The sequence below is a fragment of the Numenius arquata genome, chromosome 2 (assembly GCF_964106895.1).
Source record: "Numenius arquata chromosome 2, bNumArq3.hap1.1, whole genome shotgun sequence".
Classification (NCBI taxonomy): domain Eukaryota; kingdom Metazoa; phylum Chordata; class Aves; order Charadriiformes; family Scolopacidae; genus Numenius; species Numenius arquata.
The window spans coordinates 42,670,776-42,687,662 of NC_133577.1; the positions used below are offsets into that span (position 1 = coordinate 42,670,776).

The 16,887-nt window shown below is 42.0% G+C and overlaps 1 protein-coding gene across 3 annotated transcripts; it reads right to left on the reverse strand.

Moving 5' to 3' along the window:
* Nucleotides 1-234: 234 nt before the first annotated feature.
* On the reverse strand, nt 235-15,685 carry ANGEL2 (angel homolog 2). 3 transcript variants are annotated; one of them, XM_074168653.1, is made up of 9 exons: nt 15,666-15,685; nt 13,307-13,734; nt 10,913-11,166; nt 9,461-9,530; nt 7,326-7,747; nt 6,210-6,336; nt 5,474-5,534; nt 3,858-4,021; nt 235-733 (listed from the first exon to the last, which is right to left on the reverse strand). In XM_074168653.1, exons 1-9 carry the CDS (start codon nt 15,683-15,685, stop codon nt 579-581), a joined length of 1,701 nt encoding a protein of 566 aa, XP_074024754.1. In that variant the 3' UTR covers nt 235-578. The 3 variants fall into 3 exon arrangements, with proteins under 3 accessions (XP_074024754.1, XP_074024755.1, XP_074024756.1); XM_074168654.1 differs by lacking the exon at nt 15,666-15,685 and adding an exon at nt 15,122-15,238; XM_074168655.1 differs by lacking the exon at nt 15,666-15,685 and having other exon boundaries at nt 579-733; nt 6,267-6,336; nt 13,307-13,727.
* Between the last annotated feature and the right edge of the window lie 1,202 nt (nt 15,686-16,887).

A 16,887-nucleotide genomic window follows, 5' to 3' on the forward strand; every position in this document is an offset into this window, starting at 1 on the left:
ATTTTAAAAACCAAAATATCTGCCTTACTGAAAAAGCTCTCTGCTTCCTTTGGAAGTCCAGCCTTGCAGCCTCTGCCCTGACTCCACTCTAGGTAAGTGAAGAAATTCCATTGCAGAGGTATTTAGATAAAAGTGTCTACAGAGCACCTCTGTAGTAAAAGATCATTTACAGCTCATTATTGTGTGACACGCACATGAACTCACTCCCCTTTGCTTGAAGAAGGACACAGTTCTCAGAGAATAATCCATTTTACTGTGATTTACAATAAAAACCATTTATAGCATCTCCATGAAAAATAATGCCATTGAGACTGGCGCAGATGTTTTCCATTATCAAAGAGGCACCTAATGTAAAATCTTTTCTTTTTGCCTTAAAGACTTCATAAGGTAATTTAAACGTTTAAAAAAAAAAAGTCTCTTTAAAAAGTCTACTTTACACAACACTAACAAATCAGCATGCAGGCAAACTTGTTTAAACTGGACCAGCAGTGCTTCAATTAACCTTTAAAAAAATAACAATAATCACATGAAGAGAGAAGGTGAAGGTAACTTTACCTACACAAAAAGTCCTTTGGATATTACCGTTCAATAAGCCTGAACTCTGCTAGCAATGGCAGGTGGTCAGAAGAATTATTTTCATTGGGAAGACCATTAACAGTCCAAAGATCTTTCTCTGTTAGAAGTGCCAGCCTACCAAGAAGTTTCAGACCTCCGTGAAAAGAATCCTCAGCTCCTGGTTCAAAAGAAAAAAAAGTGGAAAAATTCATTAGCATGGGCTAAAAAAAATTCACACATTCATACATAGGCAGAAAGAGGAAAACAGTCAGAAATAATCTGAAATCATTATTGGCCCTGCAAAATCACCAATAAGGTGGTTTGGAAATTCTTGTTTACTGTTACGCTTCTCAGTAGGACATAATCAGTAGTGCTCAAAATACTCTGAAAGACACTAACCTTCCACTTTGCAGAAGGATAAATTGAGGTAGAAAAGTTCACTGTAACTCCCCTGAAAAAGCCTCACACAATCCAGGCCTGTACTCTAGCAGAACAGCATTGCTCAACAGAGCTGACACTTGCAAAATTAAGGATTTTTTGAGAGTTACTGGTTCACATAACATTTTATTTCTGCATCCTCAAGCGCACAGCTCTGCAGCAGGCAAGCCATACAGGCACTCTTGCTCATAAGAATGAAGGATAAAAGCCTTCTGGCATTTCCCTTCCTAACTGTTCATTGTATGAAAGGGATCTTCCTCCAGTATTTCCTGCTACTTATTTCTATAATCACCTAAAAAAGAGAAAACCACACGCACACAGAAGAAATACCACATCATTGTGAGGGGAAGATGACTCACAGCCATGCTATTATTACACCTTATTATTACACTATACTTAAAATATTTGTCCTCAAAAAAAAAAAAAAGGGCAAACCAAACACCCAAAACCATCGTGAGGAAAGAGTTACAAGCTTTTTCCAACTCAAGTAAAGAAATTCCATTGAGAACCTCCCATGACATGTCAAACTTTTAAGACTTGTGAGCTATCTACATGAGTGATATGACTGTTCAATAGCCCTCCTCTTGCTTTCAGAGCACAGGGGTGATACTGAGCAGGCTGAGTCCTTCTAAGGCCAGCAGAAAGGGCAGCTGTAACTTTGACAACAATATTTTCTGTATGAAGGTGATCAGCGGTTTCAGAACTTCCTGGCTGAACCTGGGACTGATTTACTGTAGGCATATTCTACAAGATTGTCCAGCAACTGTTAAAACTCCTCGGAGAGTTCAGCAGCTTCACTGCTTTGCCATCAGCCAGCTTTCCAGTCCTCTAACAACCCAGCAGTTGTTTACTCCTGCTCTGAAGAAAAGCTTTTTTACTGCAAAGATGCCTCAGTAGCTCTAGAGCACATATCCCCGCAGCTCTTCAGCCAAATTTATCGTTTGGCCCAACACCTGCATGTCTACAAAGGAGCTAGCTGTTTGTTGCTACAGAGAGCTTGGTCTGCACACAGTGACCAACCTCAGCTCAGAGCACTCTGGAACCAGCAAAACTGAGCCCTGCAGGACTCTGGTAGATACTGGACACCATTTCCACAGCAAATCCTGAATAAGGATAGTTTTTAAGAACTAACAAGTATAAACTACACCAGTTTAAACTACTCAGTGAATTCAAGTTTGGTCCTATTCGGTACTCTAAGGTGGGGTGAAGAATCTATTTGAAGACAAGTGCAGAAAGAAAAAAGTGCTATAGCTCTGCTGGGGTAATGATGGTACAACAAAATATATAAGCAGGTGAACTGGGATTAAATTTTGCATAGGGGTGCACTCTGAAATCACACAGCACTGTTAAATCACACAGCATTCAGAAGTAATTTAGATACTTCTCATAGAATCATAGAATTGTCTAGGTTGGAAGGGACCTGTAAGATCATCTAGTCCAACCATCAACCTAACTCTGATAAAAAAAAATAAAAATAAAAATCATCACTAAACCATGTCTCTAAGCTCTATGTCAACCTGTCTTTTAAATACCTCCAGGGATGGTGCCTCAACCACTTCCCTGGGCAGCCCATTCCAAGGCTTAATAACCCTTTCACTGTAAAAATCTTTCCTAATATCCAATCTGAACCTCCCCTGGTACAACTTGAGGCCATTTCCTCTTGTCCTATCGCCTGTGACTTGGGAGAAGAGACGGATCCCCGCCTCTCTACAACCTCCTTTCAGGTAGTTGTAGAGAGCGATAAGGTCTCCCCTCAGCCTCCTTTTCTCCAGGCTGAACCACCCCAGCTTCCTCAGCCTCTCCTCATACGACTTATTCTCCAGACCCCTCATATCCTAGTTTTTCAGTCAAAGCTTTTATTTCTATATTGTGAAACTTTTGTATTTGATATTTTACACTTAGCGCTTACTGTCCATGTTATGACAAATGAGACTTGTGCACTGACTCCATGAATTTTAACAATCTCAAGGTATGAGAGATGAAGGTGGCATTTTAATTTCACATACTGAGAACTATATTAATTTGTAAAAATCAGTTGCCATCTACAGCGGGAGCAGGAGTGGAATCCCAGTTTCTTTGTTCCGAGTTCTGCAGAGCCATGTATCTGGTAGCACTGCACTGTGCAGTGACCTTTGGCAGTGCCATAAACCACAGAACTGATGATGACAAGGGAAGCGCACTGTTCGGAAGCATCTGCGGCAAGAGTATAAACGCAGGAAAGGAGAGCGCTGTGGTTCCCAGCCAGAAATACACCCGCAGAGGTACCGTGTCTTTCTTGCACCATCTGCTGAGTTTTAGCTGCAACTGCAATCAAGAGAGCAACAACTGGGCATGTGCCAGCGACTGCTCTCGCAGCACGAGCCACAGGGGTCATTTACTTGACAGACATTACATCAAGACTAGATGAAAAGTAACTTTCTAAGAAAAAGTTCATTTATCAGTTTTAATGCACATCATAAATTGTCGTTCTGTTTTGTTGATTAGATGACTGCAAATACTGCTTTGTTTTAGGGCCGGCCACTAAGGTCCTGCCTGAGTTACTGAAAGCAGCATTTCTCAGGTGCTACTGACACTGCTGCTTTTCTGTAGCCTCAGCTCTTGTTCCTCTTGTTCCATGCCGAGATGGCAACTACAGGAATGGTCGATTATGTGAAAAAGTTTGCCCCGTGTGGCACTACAACTCCAACTATGGTGAGTCAACAAGGCCAGCCACATTCCTCAGCTAACAGCTGACATTCAAAGCACTGCCACAGAACTCTGAGGTACTTCATATGGGTTAAATTATCACTACATTTCCCTTAGAACAGCATCCGAATGTTCCCATTTAGTGTTTCTGAAAAATAATTAAAAGTTGGTTTCTTTACCTGGCTGGGCAGTAGTATCGTCACGTGCTGCAGAATAGAAGATATAATCCACAGTGACAGCACTTCGGGAGTGACAAGTCGTTACTTCTGGTATCCCAGTTTCAGGAAAGTAATGAGAATAGACTGAAGACAGTTTGAAATGGTGCTGCAGGTTTGAAGACAACCTAAAGAGGAATCAAAGATAAAGAAAAGAATTTTAATTTCATGTCTTTCCTAGAAAGAATAAGCAATGAAGAAATACCAAATAATTCCTGGTTACAAACAAAATTAATTATCTGGATAAGCAAACTAGTGTTTCTCAGAGGCCTAAACCTCTGAAGGCAAAATGCAGGCAGTTTTTTCAGTAAAAGGCAGATACCTAAGTGCCTATCACAACTGGCTTAACTGACACTTTAAATGTACGTAGATTTCACCTCCATTTACACTTTGTAAGACTTCATGTGTCCTCATTCAGCAATCTCTCCCTGACACACAGGCAGAAGTGTCCATGTCCATCAGCTTACAGGAAAGCAGCACGCTATGAACTCATCTAACTAGGCCCCTCAGCATACAGGGCAATTAAGACTTCTTTTTTTTTTTTTTTTTTTTTTCTCCTCTCCTAAACTAAAGCCATCAAGTATTTTCAAGTCAGGCTACATCTAATCATCTTTCCTCTGCTCAGGCTCCCATTTTGTCTTTCCCCATCATCTGTCAACCTGTTCCTTTTCAGTTCAGCCCATCTTGTCTCACCTGTTTTTTTTATTTTGAAAGCAAACTGCAAAGCTGCACCTTTGAGCAAAAGGACTCCTCTCTCCCTCACAACCATTTGCTCCCATCAGTTCTGCAAATGATGCATCCCCAGCTGTTCCTGCCTCACCTCGCATGGCTGCATGTTAGACCCGAGCTACAGTGTGTTCTGGTTACAAGTCAAGCAATTTAAAAAGAAAGTATCAGCATGTCACCTGCCTGACTTAGAGAAGACTGACAAACGTGCCAGTTGGTACAACACAAAAGGGTGGTAATTTCTGCTCTTGTTAAGATGAGGCAAAAAAATCCTGCAAGCAGTGTCCAGCACATGACATGCTGTGGATTTACACCATAGAATAGGGTTGCCTGTCTTGTTACCTACTTTTCTCATTAAGTAATGGCATTAATTTTTTGATCACCAAGAATCACCAAGTGTTTTAATATAACTGTCTGCACTGGTACCAAGATCTCATTTCTGATAACAAATGCCCGATTTTGAGCCTGACATCACACAGGCACAGTTAGGGCAATTTCCTTCTTCTGTGCCTTACTTTATACGCCTTTACCATTTATTACCATTATTTTCATTACCATTTATTTTGGTAAATGCAAATATATTCTTCCTTTCAAAAAGAAGTTACGTTTTCCTTCTCAGCAGTCTAGTGGCAGCTTCCCTCTTCAGTTTAACAAGCAAAACCACACTCCTTCATTATTTCTAGTCTTTTGCTGTTTAAATGGAAGATTACTTTTTGTTAGATAGGCAGACTGGGTTGGGTTAGCATCTTGTATACCCATGTCTACAATCAAGACACAAGTTTGGTCTGAAAACAAAAGAAACCCCCAAAACTAGGAATCAGTCAAGGGCTTCCATTTTTTTCCCCCACACATACTTTTCAGATGCTATTACAGCCTCCTGAGTGTTGTGCGGTTTTGCTGCTTCCGATTCTTCTCCTGCAAAATAAAGAGACATTAAATTTACATTTAAAAATAGAGTGTAGGTGAGACCAATATTGAAGAGCTACAGAAAAGAAAAACTACAGAAAATAGTTTCTTTAAGTACACTTATTGTTTTGCAGCAGGCAAGACACAATTCACAAAGCTGGATTAAATTCTTCTGTTCCATTATTAAGACCCCCTCCAAAGACTCTTTCAAATTATGTCCCATTCATTTAAAATTGTTTTTTCTGTCAAAGAAAAAGTGGTGGATGAAAGATGTAATAACATTCAGCAAGGAATCACTTGCTTTTCCCATTTGTTCCATAAAGCGCTTGCACTGTAATACATAAACACTGAAGCAGAATGTAGGTTCATGCTACATACTTGTGCTGTGTTCCTCCACCTCTCTTTTTCCAGTCACAGCACAACTGGCTTTCATGATGAAACACAGCAGTTTAAGTATCATGCACCAGCTCCCGAATGGCAATTTCTAACTATTATCTTCTAAAAATTCAAATTTGCAAATGCTTATATGAACAAGTAACTTTACACTCTAATGAGCCCAGCAAGGATATTTTGCAAGCTCAAGACTCCGTGTTCTTCCCCCAACTAGAAAAGATCAGCTGTATTTCAGCGCTAGCTCAATGGTATTTTCCAGGGACCACAAAATTCAACGACCTAGAAACTGACCTGCATTTTCCTCTTTTTGTTGCTGTTGTATTTCATATACACAGTTTTGCGAAATACCTAATTTTTTTGGCCAAATTGGAATAGATAAGATTCTTTGTCCCCTTGGAAACTGTTCTTGTCCAGAGACCTAGGAAAGACAACATAAGCTTTTTAGAGACAGAAATCTGATTTAAAAAAGAAAAAAAAATTGAAACGAGCAGACATTTTTTGTAAAGATTAAAGTTTTAAGCAAAAAAACCCACAGCTCCCTAGAAGAAATCTTTTATAGTGGCTTGTCAAATCTCTGTAAAAATAATAACAGCCCTTATCTACACCCCCATTGTTTACTCCCATCAAGTTTTTTGCAGCTCCCAATTTTTCAAGATAGTTCTTGTGACACGAAGCTGAAAGACTACCAAGAATGCTTTTAGCAACAGAACAGAACACAATATATGCAGGTCCCTAGCACAAACTTTATCTTCATGATGCTTTTCCTCTGGGGGCAAGTCAAGTCAAAGCAGGGTTTGAAACAACTACCCACTAGCAACAAACACCAGTGGGGCTGTTTTTTCATGTTTTCTCATTGTAGGTACTCCAGTTACTTTCTACTAAATAGCATTTGACACATCCAACAGCTACATACAAGAGCTTACAACAAAAAGTGATCCAACCTGAAACAGTTTAGGTTCAGCATCTAGTTGCATTTTTGCTTTTACAATTATTCTAGCCACTTTAATTCAAAGTTTACCTAAGGTAAGAGTCATCTTTCCATATAATACATAGTAGGTATTTGATTAAGTGGTTATTTAATCCTACTTAAAGACTGGGATACTTAAACACAGTGATACAATCATCCTGTGGGTAACTACCTTTCAAGAACAATTAATTTGTTTGCGAGTTTTTGATTTCAGAGCACCAAAAGCAGATACAGAATTCTGTAAGGCACAACTAATACTCAAGCTTACTTTAGTAACTCCACAGTAACTTTTGCTTTGCAGACTGCGTAAAGGACACTAAGACTGGTACTGCAATGGAAATAATACAAGCCCAGCTACAGCACGCTACAACCACTCAAATATTTCTCTTTAATCAGCATGAAACTTTTTTTTTTTGTGAGAAGTGAAAAGCACAGCCTACCTTCCCTATAGCAAGTCCTTCATAATTTAGCTTTCCTTCCTTTATGAATCTGTACAATGGAGAACCAGGAACAGAATTGAAGTCACCACAGATGATAATGGGACAGAAGGTACCATCCTTCTGAAGGGCAACACTAGCAATCTCCGCCAGGAGCATTGCAAGTTGGGTCAGTTTGATGTCCCCTCGCCTTGGGTTATACAGCAGATGTGTATTGGCAATACAGATTGCAGCATTAGTTTTACAGTGAAATTTAGGCTGCAAAAGCAACACCAGTCCAACGTTGTCCCTGTCCAAGAGTGGAATATCACGGCGAAAGAATTCCACGGGGTTTGATGAGATCAGGCTAAATCTGGAAGTTTTGAAGCAAATAGCACAGCCATCAGGTTTTCTCCCCGTTCTCATTTTATACTCACAGTGATACCCTGCAAGAAAGGCAATGAAAAACATAAAATACCATTGTATAATTTTTTTTTTTTTTTTCAAAGTAGAAGAGACCTCACTCTACTTTTCTCACATGGCTGTCAACACACAGTCTGAAGTACCAAAGACTATGTGAAGTTCACATAGAAAGTGAACACAAGAGACTTTCTGTCCTATTTAGCTTCAGTTTAGATACTACAGGAAACCTGGTCTATACCTTTTGTGATGTGTAAGCACCTACACAGTTTAAGATATGAGGCATGTTCTTCTCTCCTCATGTGGAAAAAAAAGCCAAATCAAAATAACAAAATACTCCACAAGTCACATAAAGTGGACTTGTGTACTGAAGTTTTTTCTGGATGTTATCACAATGGTTTAGGAATAATACCAGTGAAGCATTACAATCAAAAGCAATGATCACTGTAAGTCATAAATCGCTGTCTAAAATGATTCATAGAACAAAGATCTCAAACATATTTACATAATTATGTAATTATCCAGTTAGGAGCAAGAGGAAAGCTTTCAACAGGGAAATAGAGACACTTGTCAAATGACAGTACTGGAGTTCAAACAAGTCCACCTGAAAATAGCAATTTGCAAAGTTCTCCATTTTATGTAGAGGTGAAACACAGATTTTAATGAGACCTTATCTACGTATGAAAATACTAATGATCTTGAAACAGCATCTAGTGTTTGCCATTTAAAAATGCTTCTCCGCCAAGCCCATGCCATATGAATTCATGAAGTACAGTCCCATGAAGCAGAGCGAGTTGACCTCCAAGCTCACACCAGTGCCGAAACGGGGGATTCCCACGCCTCTCTCCCAGCTCCAGGCCACGTGCTCCTGCTGCTTATTGTGGCACTTACTGTTAGCTCAGTAAGCCAAGAGAAAACTAATCCAGGAAAGTAAAATTAGTCTGGATAATATTCTGCTGGACTGGTGGATTCTACCAGCGTAAAGGTCTAGTGAGTGCCAGAACTAGCCGAGGAGAAGGGGCAGGACATGCATCTGGGAGATAAGGACGAGAAGAGAAAGAGCTACAGCAAGCTCCATATCCTCATGTATAGCAGCAGGAAGCTCAGTTGCCCACACAAGCCTGGCCTTACAGTGTTGTTTCACATTTCAAGTGGATTTAAATCAGTACTGCCATTAGTCTACCTTCTTTACAAATGCTCAATGCTGGGAGCCAGACTACCTCCAACTAACTAACAAAGAAAAAACTATCAGTCCAGCGCTGGTCCTTGAACTGCCTCCTCCTGGTGTCAGACAAGTGCCAGGAAGACAGCAGGGTGCTGGGACCAGAAGGCAGTGTAGGGCACAACAACCATTAGATCAGTTCAAACCGCCATGGAATCACACCCCTACCAGCATGCGCCTTATCACTAATTCACATGGGGGAGTGTTAAGATGGTACTATATAAGCATAAGAACTAATGAATATAAGCTGACCGTGGATAAAATTCAGTGCTGCTATTTGGAAGGTTTCAAGCCAGAAAAAACATACCCTAGAAAAGCTATCCAACAGGAATACTGGTAGAAAACACTACGGTAGTTTCAAGAGAGCACTTGATGACTTTATGAATGAGGGTACACAACACTGTTGCACGTGATGGCAGGAGACTCGATTCTATAATCTAAGAGGGTCTTTTTCTGAAGAAAATAGTATGAGGGGGAGGGAGAAGACAATGTGTTGGTCATAAAAGTTTTGTCATACCCAGGGATTCCAAACTTGACTTGATCTCTGTTCTATAGTGGTCTTCTTGGACTTCTTGTAAACAGAGTACCTAAGGCAAAAGTTTGCAATTAAAAGATATTAATAAGTACCTCAAAATATTACCATATCATATCTCTGTTGGCCAGTCTGTATAGGTAAAAAAAAAAAATATATTAAAAAAAAATAATCAGAGGCTTCTTGCCTCCATAATCCCATGAAAGGATTCAATCTCCTAAAGAAAATGCTCCTTAAGATTGCCAAGAGAGCCCCAATTCCTCCTACCCTTTCTCAGACAGGCATATATTTTCAGATGTGAAAATAAATTTCATTAAATAGTGACCTGCTAATACATTCTCAGCAGTTTAGGAGAGGGCTAAATGCCAGAGCAGGGGGATGAAGAGGCGAAGAACACACTTTTCCTTAAACTACAGCGTGGACAAGTTTCCATATTATAACAACCCGAACCAAAGATCAACCTCAAAATACTTCATCAAGAGAGTTCTGAGCATCTCAGAGCCTTCTCCCTGCACACTGCAGTAACATCCAGATTTACAAACACCCTGGGACTCTGACAAAGGACTAAGTTCCTGAAGGGTAGTGAGTTAGCACTGCCTGCTGAACTGCAGCAACAGACATCACTTACGAAGCTGACACCAGCTCATTCAAGGTCTCAAAGGAGAACCAAATCTCAAGCAATATTCTGAAGCCCCTGCTTCGCTTTAAGGCTACAGTTCAAAACAGCAAATCAGTTAAAAATCTATGTCCTATAGCAAGAAATTCCTTTGCACAAAGGGCACCTGCACCTACGAGGTGTGAGCAGCTGCTTGTTGTGACTCGATACAAGGCATCACCTCTTTAGCCCAGTGCTGTCTTGTGCAGCTCTGCAGACTTCAGCAAGTGCCCTGAACTGAACTACTCTTTGCGAGAGGGGCTGTCTTTGGCTCCAGCCTTTCCACGCTGGAGAACTGTCTCTAACCACTAATAGCACCAGGCAGATCCTCACCAGAGTCCCTTTAGGTGGGCCTTTGGCCTATGCAAGTATAGCTGTTGTTATGTTCAATGCCTTATTTACAGCACTGTACTCAAGTGTGCTTCAGGCACAGACTGAGAAAGATTTACATGAAGAAAGGAAGGTGTCTGAATTATAAAAAAATTGCAGTGTATCAGCAGAACATAGAAGTCATATCAGTAAGACCATTCCAGGAAGTTCTGGACAAAAAAAAGGCCACTATGTGTGGTATGTGCTGCAGAGTTTGGCTTTGCTGTAAGTTCTGACCACACAGAATACACTAATTGTATAAGCATAGATCAAAACTACTGTTAAGCATGACGGAACTAAAAGCTCAGATGGAGTAACTAGACAGCCCATCTATCAAAATAAAGAACAGCAACAATTTTCTACTCCGGTTTATCAGTTCTTAAGAAATATCCACATGCTCATTTTCTACTCACATCTGCATCCAGCTCTTTGATTTCTTGTAGGATGTTGGGAAATCTGTATGTCCAGATTAACAAGCGCTGTCTGCAGTGTTTGTACAGGTGGGAGTTATCTTCTAACAAATTCTGTGAGAGGATATTGTAGGACATAACTGTAAAATCAAATTTTGCCTCACTTTCTATATTGCTTTGGTCAGTTTCTTTATTTTCAAAGATTTTCATTGTTCTAGTGTGCTGGCAGAAATATTCCCAGTGTCTTTTGGTGGTTCCTGTTAAAAGCACATGAAGCAGAAAAAGTTATGCAATACACCATATGACTGCTTACTGCTCTTCAAAACCATTCTACTGACAACGCTTTGTCTTTCAAATAGCTTAAGCAATGCTAAAAGCTTATTTGATTAGCAGTGATTTAGACCCTCTGTTTAAGATGAACTTCATATACACATCAATAAAAAACAAAACAAAACCACACCCAAAAAAACCAAAGCACAAAACCATTATATGCCCTGCATTTCAAACTGCTATGAAATTAGGAAACTGTCATGTTCTAAGTAGACTGTTGCAGTCAGACTACACCACCCTGCTCCCTGTAGAAAGGCTGTCAAACTGGTAAGATAAATCCAGTTTGTTAACATAGTCTTACACTCCCTTCTGCCACTATTTCCTCAGTGAAGATGCAGTATGTCAGTCTGGTCCTTTAGAGCAGCACATAGGCATCTTGTTGATCTCTCTATCCATGACTAACAAGGGGTTAGGAATGGAGGTTCACCTCTAGGCTGTATGCAGTCTGACAAACTCAGCCGTAAGCTGCAACGGTGTCCATTACAGGGGTCCCAAAACAGATAATGAACCGGATTTCCATCAGTGAGATTGAGAAATTAAAAAATTACTGTGACTCAGAATTACCAAGAACTTCTGAAAAGGCTTACTTTGCCCTTCTGGCATTCCTAGTTTCACACTTATTATTAGTATTGTTACATGAAAGTTTATAAGAATATATCTGCCCATCGTTAAGCATCCAATTAATTTTCAGATACGTATTTCTCCACCTACAAAACTCACGAACAAAGATGCCTTTCAGCCTTTATGTCCCAACTCATCTGAGAGCATGCCGAGGTCGAGTTATCCATGCAATCAACTACTGGCAGACTGCAGCTATAGCTGTTACTGTCTGCCCTATTTGGGTAGTAAATTTCTTCACTGTGGTTACATTATTCAGGACTTTATTTAGTATTTGCAATGAACACAGCAAGGCTTTAAGTACTTTTTCTACAGTGGGAGAGAGGCCGCATTGCTCCTTAGCAGGTATCTTTAATTACTGTCACTTCACAATATGCAAACAAAAGACAACTAGGAAGGACTACGCTACTCTCAGATAAAGGTATATCAAAATGTACTTGCTAAGGGGGTTGAGAGAAGACCCAGCAATAAAGGCATGGGGCAAACTCCCTTCCTTCAGCTCCTGAAGACGAGTATGATGCTTCTAAGCCTTATGGATATTTGTGTCCAAAAATCCCTTTGGGATGCTGATGGCATCAGTCGCAATACAAGTTTATTTTGTTAAGGAATTGATTTATGCAAGAGAGGATCAGTTTTGACTGTGCCCCTCTACCTGTTTTACAGTAGACAAAACTGTAAATATCCACAATACTCAGTAAAACATTTGGATGCTATGTAGAAGATTATATCCATAATAAGCTGAAGCAGAGACTTCCAAGTTTCATGAAAGCCTGTTACTGAGTTGGGTAGACATCTTTGCACTACTTACTGCATTCATCTGGATAAGGGCATTTGCCATTTGCTCTGCCAGGCATGGCCTGACACAAAACTTGCTAACATGCCACTGGCAGAATAGTTGCATAAACAAAACCACACAATCACACTGGAGGCAAACACCAGTAAGTCTCAGTTATCCAGGTCAAAGACAACTCAACTGGCTCAGAAATAGGCCAGATCAGGTCCAGCAGGGCTTATGAGCTCAGGTACAGTACAAGGCATGAAGCTATATGGCTGCCAGCCCAGCTCAGCCCTACAGCAAGATACCTACATCTTTTTGCTTTAAAAGAGTTCCCAAGTTAACAGGCCTGATCTGGAGACAGACACCTGAGAGAGAGTTGTCTGAACCAAACTCAGGACTCCCCGGCTGGGCAAGCCCTCGCATAATTGTCTGTGTTCTACTGCCAAACACAGTGATACTAGCTCTGGCAGACAGACAGCACAGAATACAAGTTTACAGACTAAAGGGCATTACAAAACTGTAACATTTTAAACACAGATGTTTTCTTGAGAGAGGTGCCAAGAACAAGATCACCTCAAAAGGTGAGCAATACCTCTAGTATTGCTTATAACTTGGTAGATGCATTTAGCATTACAAATAAACAAGGAAAATAAGCAAAGAGCATCTTTTACCTTTCTTGCTGCTATGTTTTTCTTCATTCTGTGCTACAGAAAGACATAATGCTTCCTTCTGATTAGAGAAGTTTGCTGCTTCCTCAGGAGTATTATGCTGGCCACTGAGTCTTCTCTTCTTTGTCAGTGGTTCTTCTCCCTCAGATTTCATACTGGGGTTAGGTAGGTGAAAGCAGGAACTCTGCGTGAAGTTATCAAGCTGCCAATTAGAGTTCTGAAAATGTCTCCAAGGTCCAAAAAATGGAGGGACTCTCCAGTTTGCTGAGAAGTCAACTGGAACAGGAAGTGGAAACGAGGCCCAGGGACAGTATCCGGCCCATCTCATACAGTTGGAAACTGGGCTGTTGAAGGCAAGTATCTGAGAACCGTTCCAGTGGGCGATGCAGTCTCTGCCCAGCCTCTGCACCTGACGGGGCAGCATGGAGTGTCTACCAAAGAAAGCACAGATTTCATTACTTACACGCTTCTCCATCCATCCATAGAAGACTGTGGATGCAAGTCATCCTGGTCATGATATATACAAGATATTCATTCTTTACAAGTAAACACATACAAGACAGTCAAACCTTTTTAGACACATACAAGACATTTAAATCTTTATCTAAATGTGGGACTTAACACAGCAATCTTTTTTCCCCCCTTCAGATTTACAAATGCCATTTAACTTTCAAACTCTATCCACCTGAATAACGACTTAAAATTTCTTTTCTGCTCTGTCAAATTCAACTATCAGATCTTTCAAGTGCTCAGTGTAATGACCTTTGCAAAAGGTCATTTTTACATGCTGCATTAACCTTATAATAAAGCTATTTGAAAGGAATTGGAAAACCACTTTCCTTCACACAATCAAAAATTGTTTAAAAAGCCATTGACTTGGCTCAAACCACAATGCCAACAAGACAGGGAAACAGACATACTAACTCTCGCACCATCTCTGGCGCCAGTTTATAGAGTAAATTTGTGTTCTTACTTGTGGGAAAACTGCAGCTTAGTGATTACAGTCATGAAAATAAAGATGGGTGGTTTTTTTTTCCGAGAAAAAAATAAATAAAATCTAAGTCTCAACAGAAACGCAGGAAGGAAGGCTGAGTGACAGCAATCTGTCTCAGCTTCCTCATTGTTTAAATAAGAAGGCGTATTTTGAGCTTACAAACGAAAGGTATCAGACCTTGGTACACCTGAAGTCGAACTGAAGCGAGAAGCTGCTTGCTGCCACTCGGCCCAGCGAATAAGCCCAAATACAACTTTCGGAAAAACCAGCTTGTCCTGAAACAGCACTTTCCACCGCGAGGCACCACAAGTAGCTGCACAGACACATAAACAAAACACCCCCAGGGCACCACGGCTTTTGAGACAGAGCTGAGAGGAGGAGGGCACATCTCCCTCTGCAAAGACCTCCTGAAACACCTGTTTTAAGGAAAAAGGCAGGGAAAGGCTGCCTTCTTTTTAGGAAGCCCCAGGCGAGCACTTCCCTACAAACACCTACACCCGGCAAAGCCCGCGCCGTGTTTTTGTTTACCGCAGCCCTGCTGTGGATAATGGCGGGTATTTAAAACGAGGGACTGTCAGTCACCGCCCAGCCGGGCCAGGGGCTCCGCTGCCGCGGCCAGGCCGCTCCCCAGCCCCCCCCACCCCTCAGCTGGGACCCGGGGCCATCCATTACTGCGCGGTTCCAAGGCCGCCGGGAGCCCCCGCACAGGCCGCCCCGACCTCCACCGGTGACCAGGGCCGGCTGCCGCCCCGCAGCCCCTCGACGGTGCCCTGCCGGCCCGGCCGAGGCCCGGCACCCCCGACCCCTCCCCGACCCCCGCTTACCTGCCGGCGGGCCCGGGTGCGGGCCCGGGCCAGGGGGGCCCCGTTATCGGCTCCGCACAGCCCCGGCACCCCCAGAGGGGGTCATTCCAGGGCAGCGCCAGCTCCACCCGCCGCCGCCGCGCTGCCGGCCGACCCGCCGCTTACCTCGCAGGGGCGGCGGCGGCGCCGCACCCCGCGCCCGCTGGTTCCTGGGACTTGTAGTCCAAGGGCCGGCGCCGCGCCGCCGGAGCCGGGGTTGATGCGGGCGGGAGGCCGGCGCCGAAGCCAGGCCGCCATGTTGGGCCAGGGCGCCGGTCGGGATGGCTCGGCCAGAGCCCAGCAAAAGCCGTTTGTAGGTCGCTTGATTTCAGGCTTGTGGTTCTTTTAGATGGATGTAACGCAGTGCTAATGCCGTAGTTCCCATATGCGGTCTTCTCCCTGGGATTACTGTCCGTCCCCGTAGGGTCTTAAAGCCTCTCAAGGGAGAGCTGCCGTGTGTCTCAAGGTGCCGTTTCAGGGCGGCAGCACCACGTTTACCATCTGCAGGAAAACAAAGCTCACTCACCTGAGGCAGAATTTTAACATTCGCAGGTTAAAACGCAGCCGAAGAGGCTCTGCGGTGCGAGGGTGGCCCTGTGGAGGTTGAGGAGAGCTGCCCGCGCTGCAGGCCCGGGGACCGACCCACCCCTGCCCACAGCTGCATCAACAATCCTCTCCTGCTCTTAGTCGGTGATGCTTGAATAAGCAGTTGAAACGCTTTCTTGAGGTCTTCTGAGGACAGAGTAAATGCTGGCTCCGTTTCCTGTATGGAAACGGAGTACAAAGCATATGAAATATGATAGTGCTTAATAGCGCAGATGCTGTGCAGGAACTGTAATCAGCTAAAATACTGTTTCTCTGCATGCCTTTTACTTGTTTGATACAAGTGGCTTTAAATAAACAATATTTCCCAAGTTTTCCCAGGAAAGGGAGGGGAGACTGAAACAAATAATGCAGTTATGTCCAGGGTCTGCTAGTTAGGCAACGTGTCAAATCCTCTTTGGGTCTTTACTTCTTGAACACGGCTTAAGGGCCAAAGGTGAAAATGTCCATCCATTTTCTATTAGTTTATTCACAATGTTGTAACAGCAAAGCTACAAACGCCATAATACATGGGTAGTAAAAGATCCCCCAACTATAGTTTCTGGACCTATGTTGTTTTGGCAATTTGCTCCTTTCTGTATTTTTGAAGTATTCTTAGATATATTTCTAAGATAGAAGACAGTAAGCCATAGCTACAGTAACAGCAACAACTGCTTTTATTTTTAGGAGCAGAGGGAATCTTCCCATGGACTGCAGTTGTTTTCTGCATTTTGAACTGCATAAGACACCCAAGTTACTGTCACTTTAAAGGTTTTTACCTAATAGTTATCTCAGTAGCGATGCTGGAAAAAGGGAGGGGCTGAAGCTTTGTTTTTTTGGTTGTTTTTTTTCAAGATAAACCTTAAGGAAAAGGAAGATATGCTGATAAGCTTAAAAGTTAATTATGTAACAGAGAAAATAGAAGATAACTAAAAGATTAACCTATTAATATGATGCAAATTGTTTCTTTTCTCAATTTTGTTATTATTTCTTTGCCTTGACCTGGGAAAGTCTTAATAAGCCAGTGACACTTAATTGCAGATTGTTTACTCTCCTCTAATTATTATTTTGTATATCCAGATTGGCTGTAGCATATTAAGAGATATTCTTCAACGCAGGTATCTCCAAATTCTGATTTGTAACTAGAAGCCAAGTATGAGTCATTT

Coding starts and splice junctions, on each gene's coding strand:
- ANGEL2 (XM_074168653.1), bottom strand. CDS start 15,685: ATGTTAAAATTCTGCCTCAG. Junction 5,535..6,209: donor ACAAAAAGAGGAAAATGCAG/GTCAGTTTCTAG, acceptor TTTATTTTGCAG/GAGAAGAATCGGAAGCAGCA. Junction 4,022..5,473: donor GCTGTAATAGCATCTGAAAA/GTATGTGTGGGG, acceptor ATTCCTCTTTAG/GTTGTCTTCAAACCTGCAGC.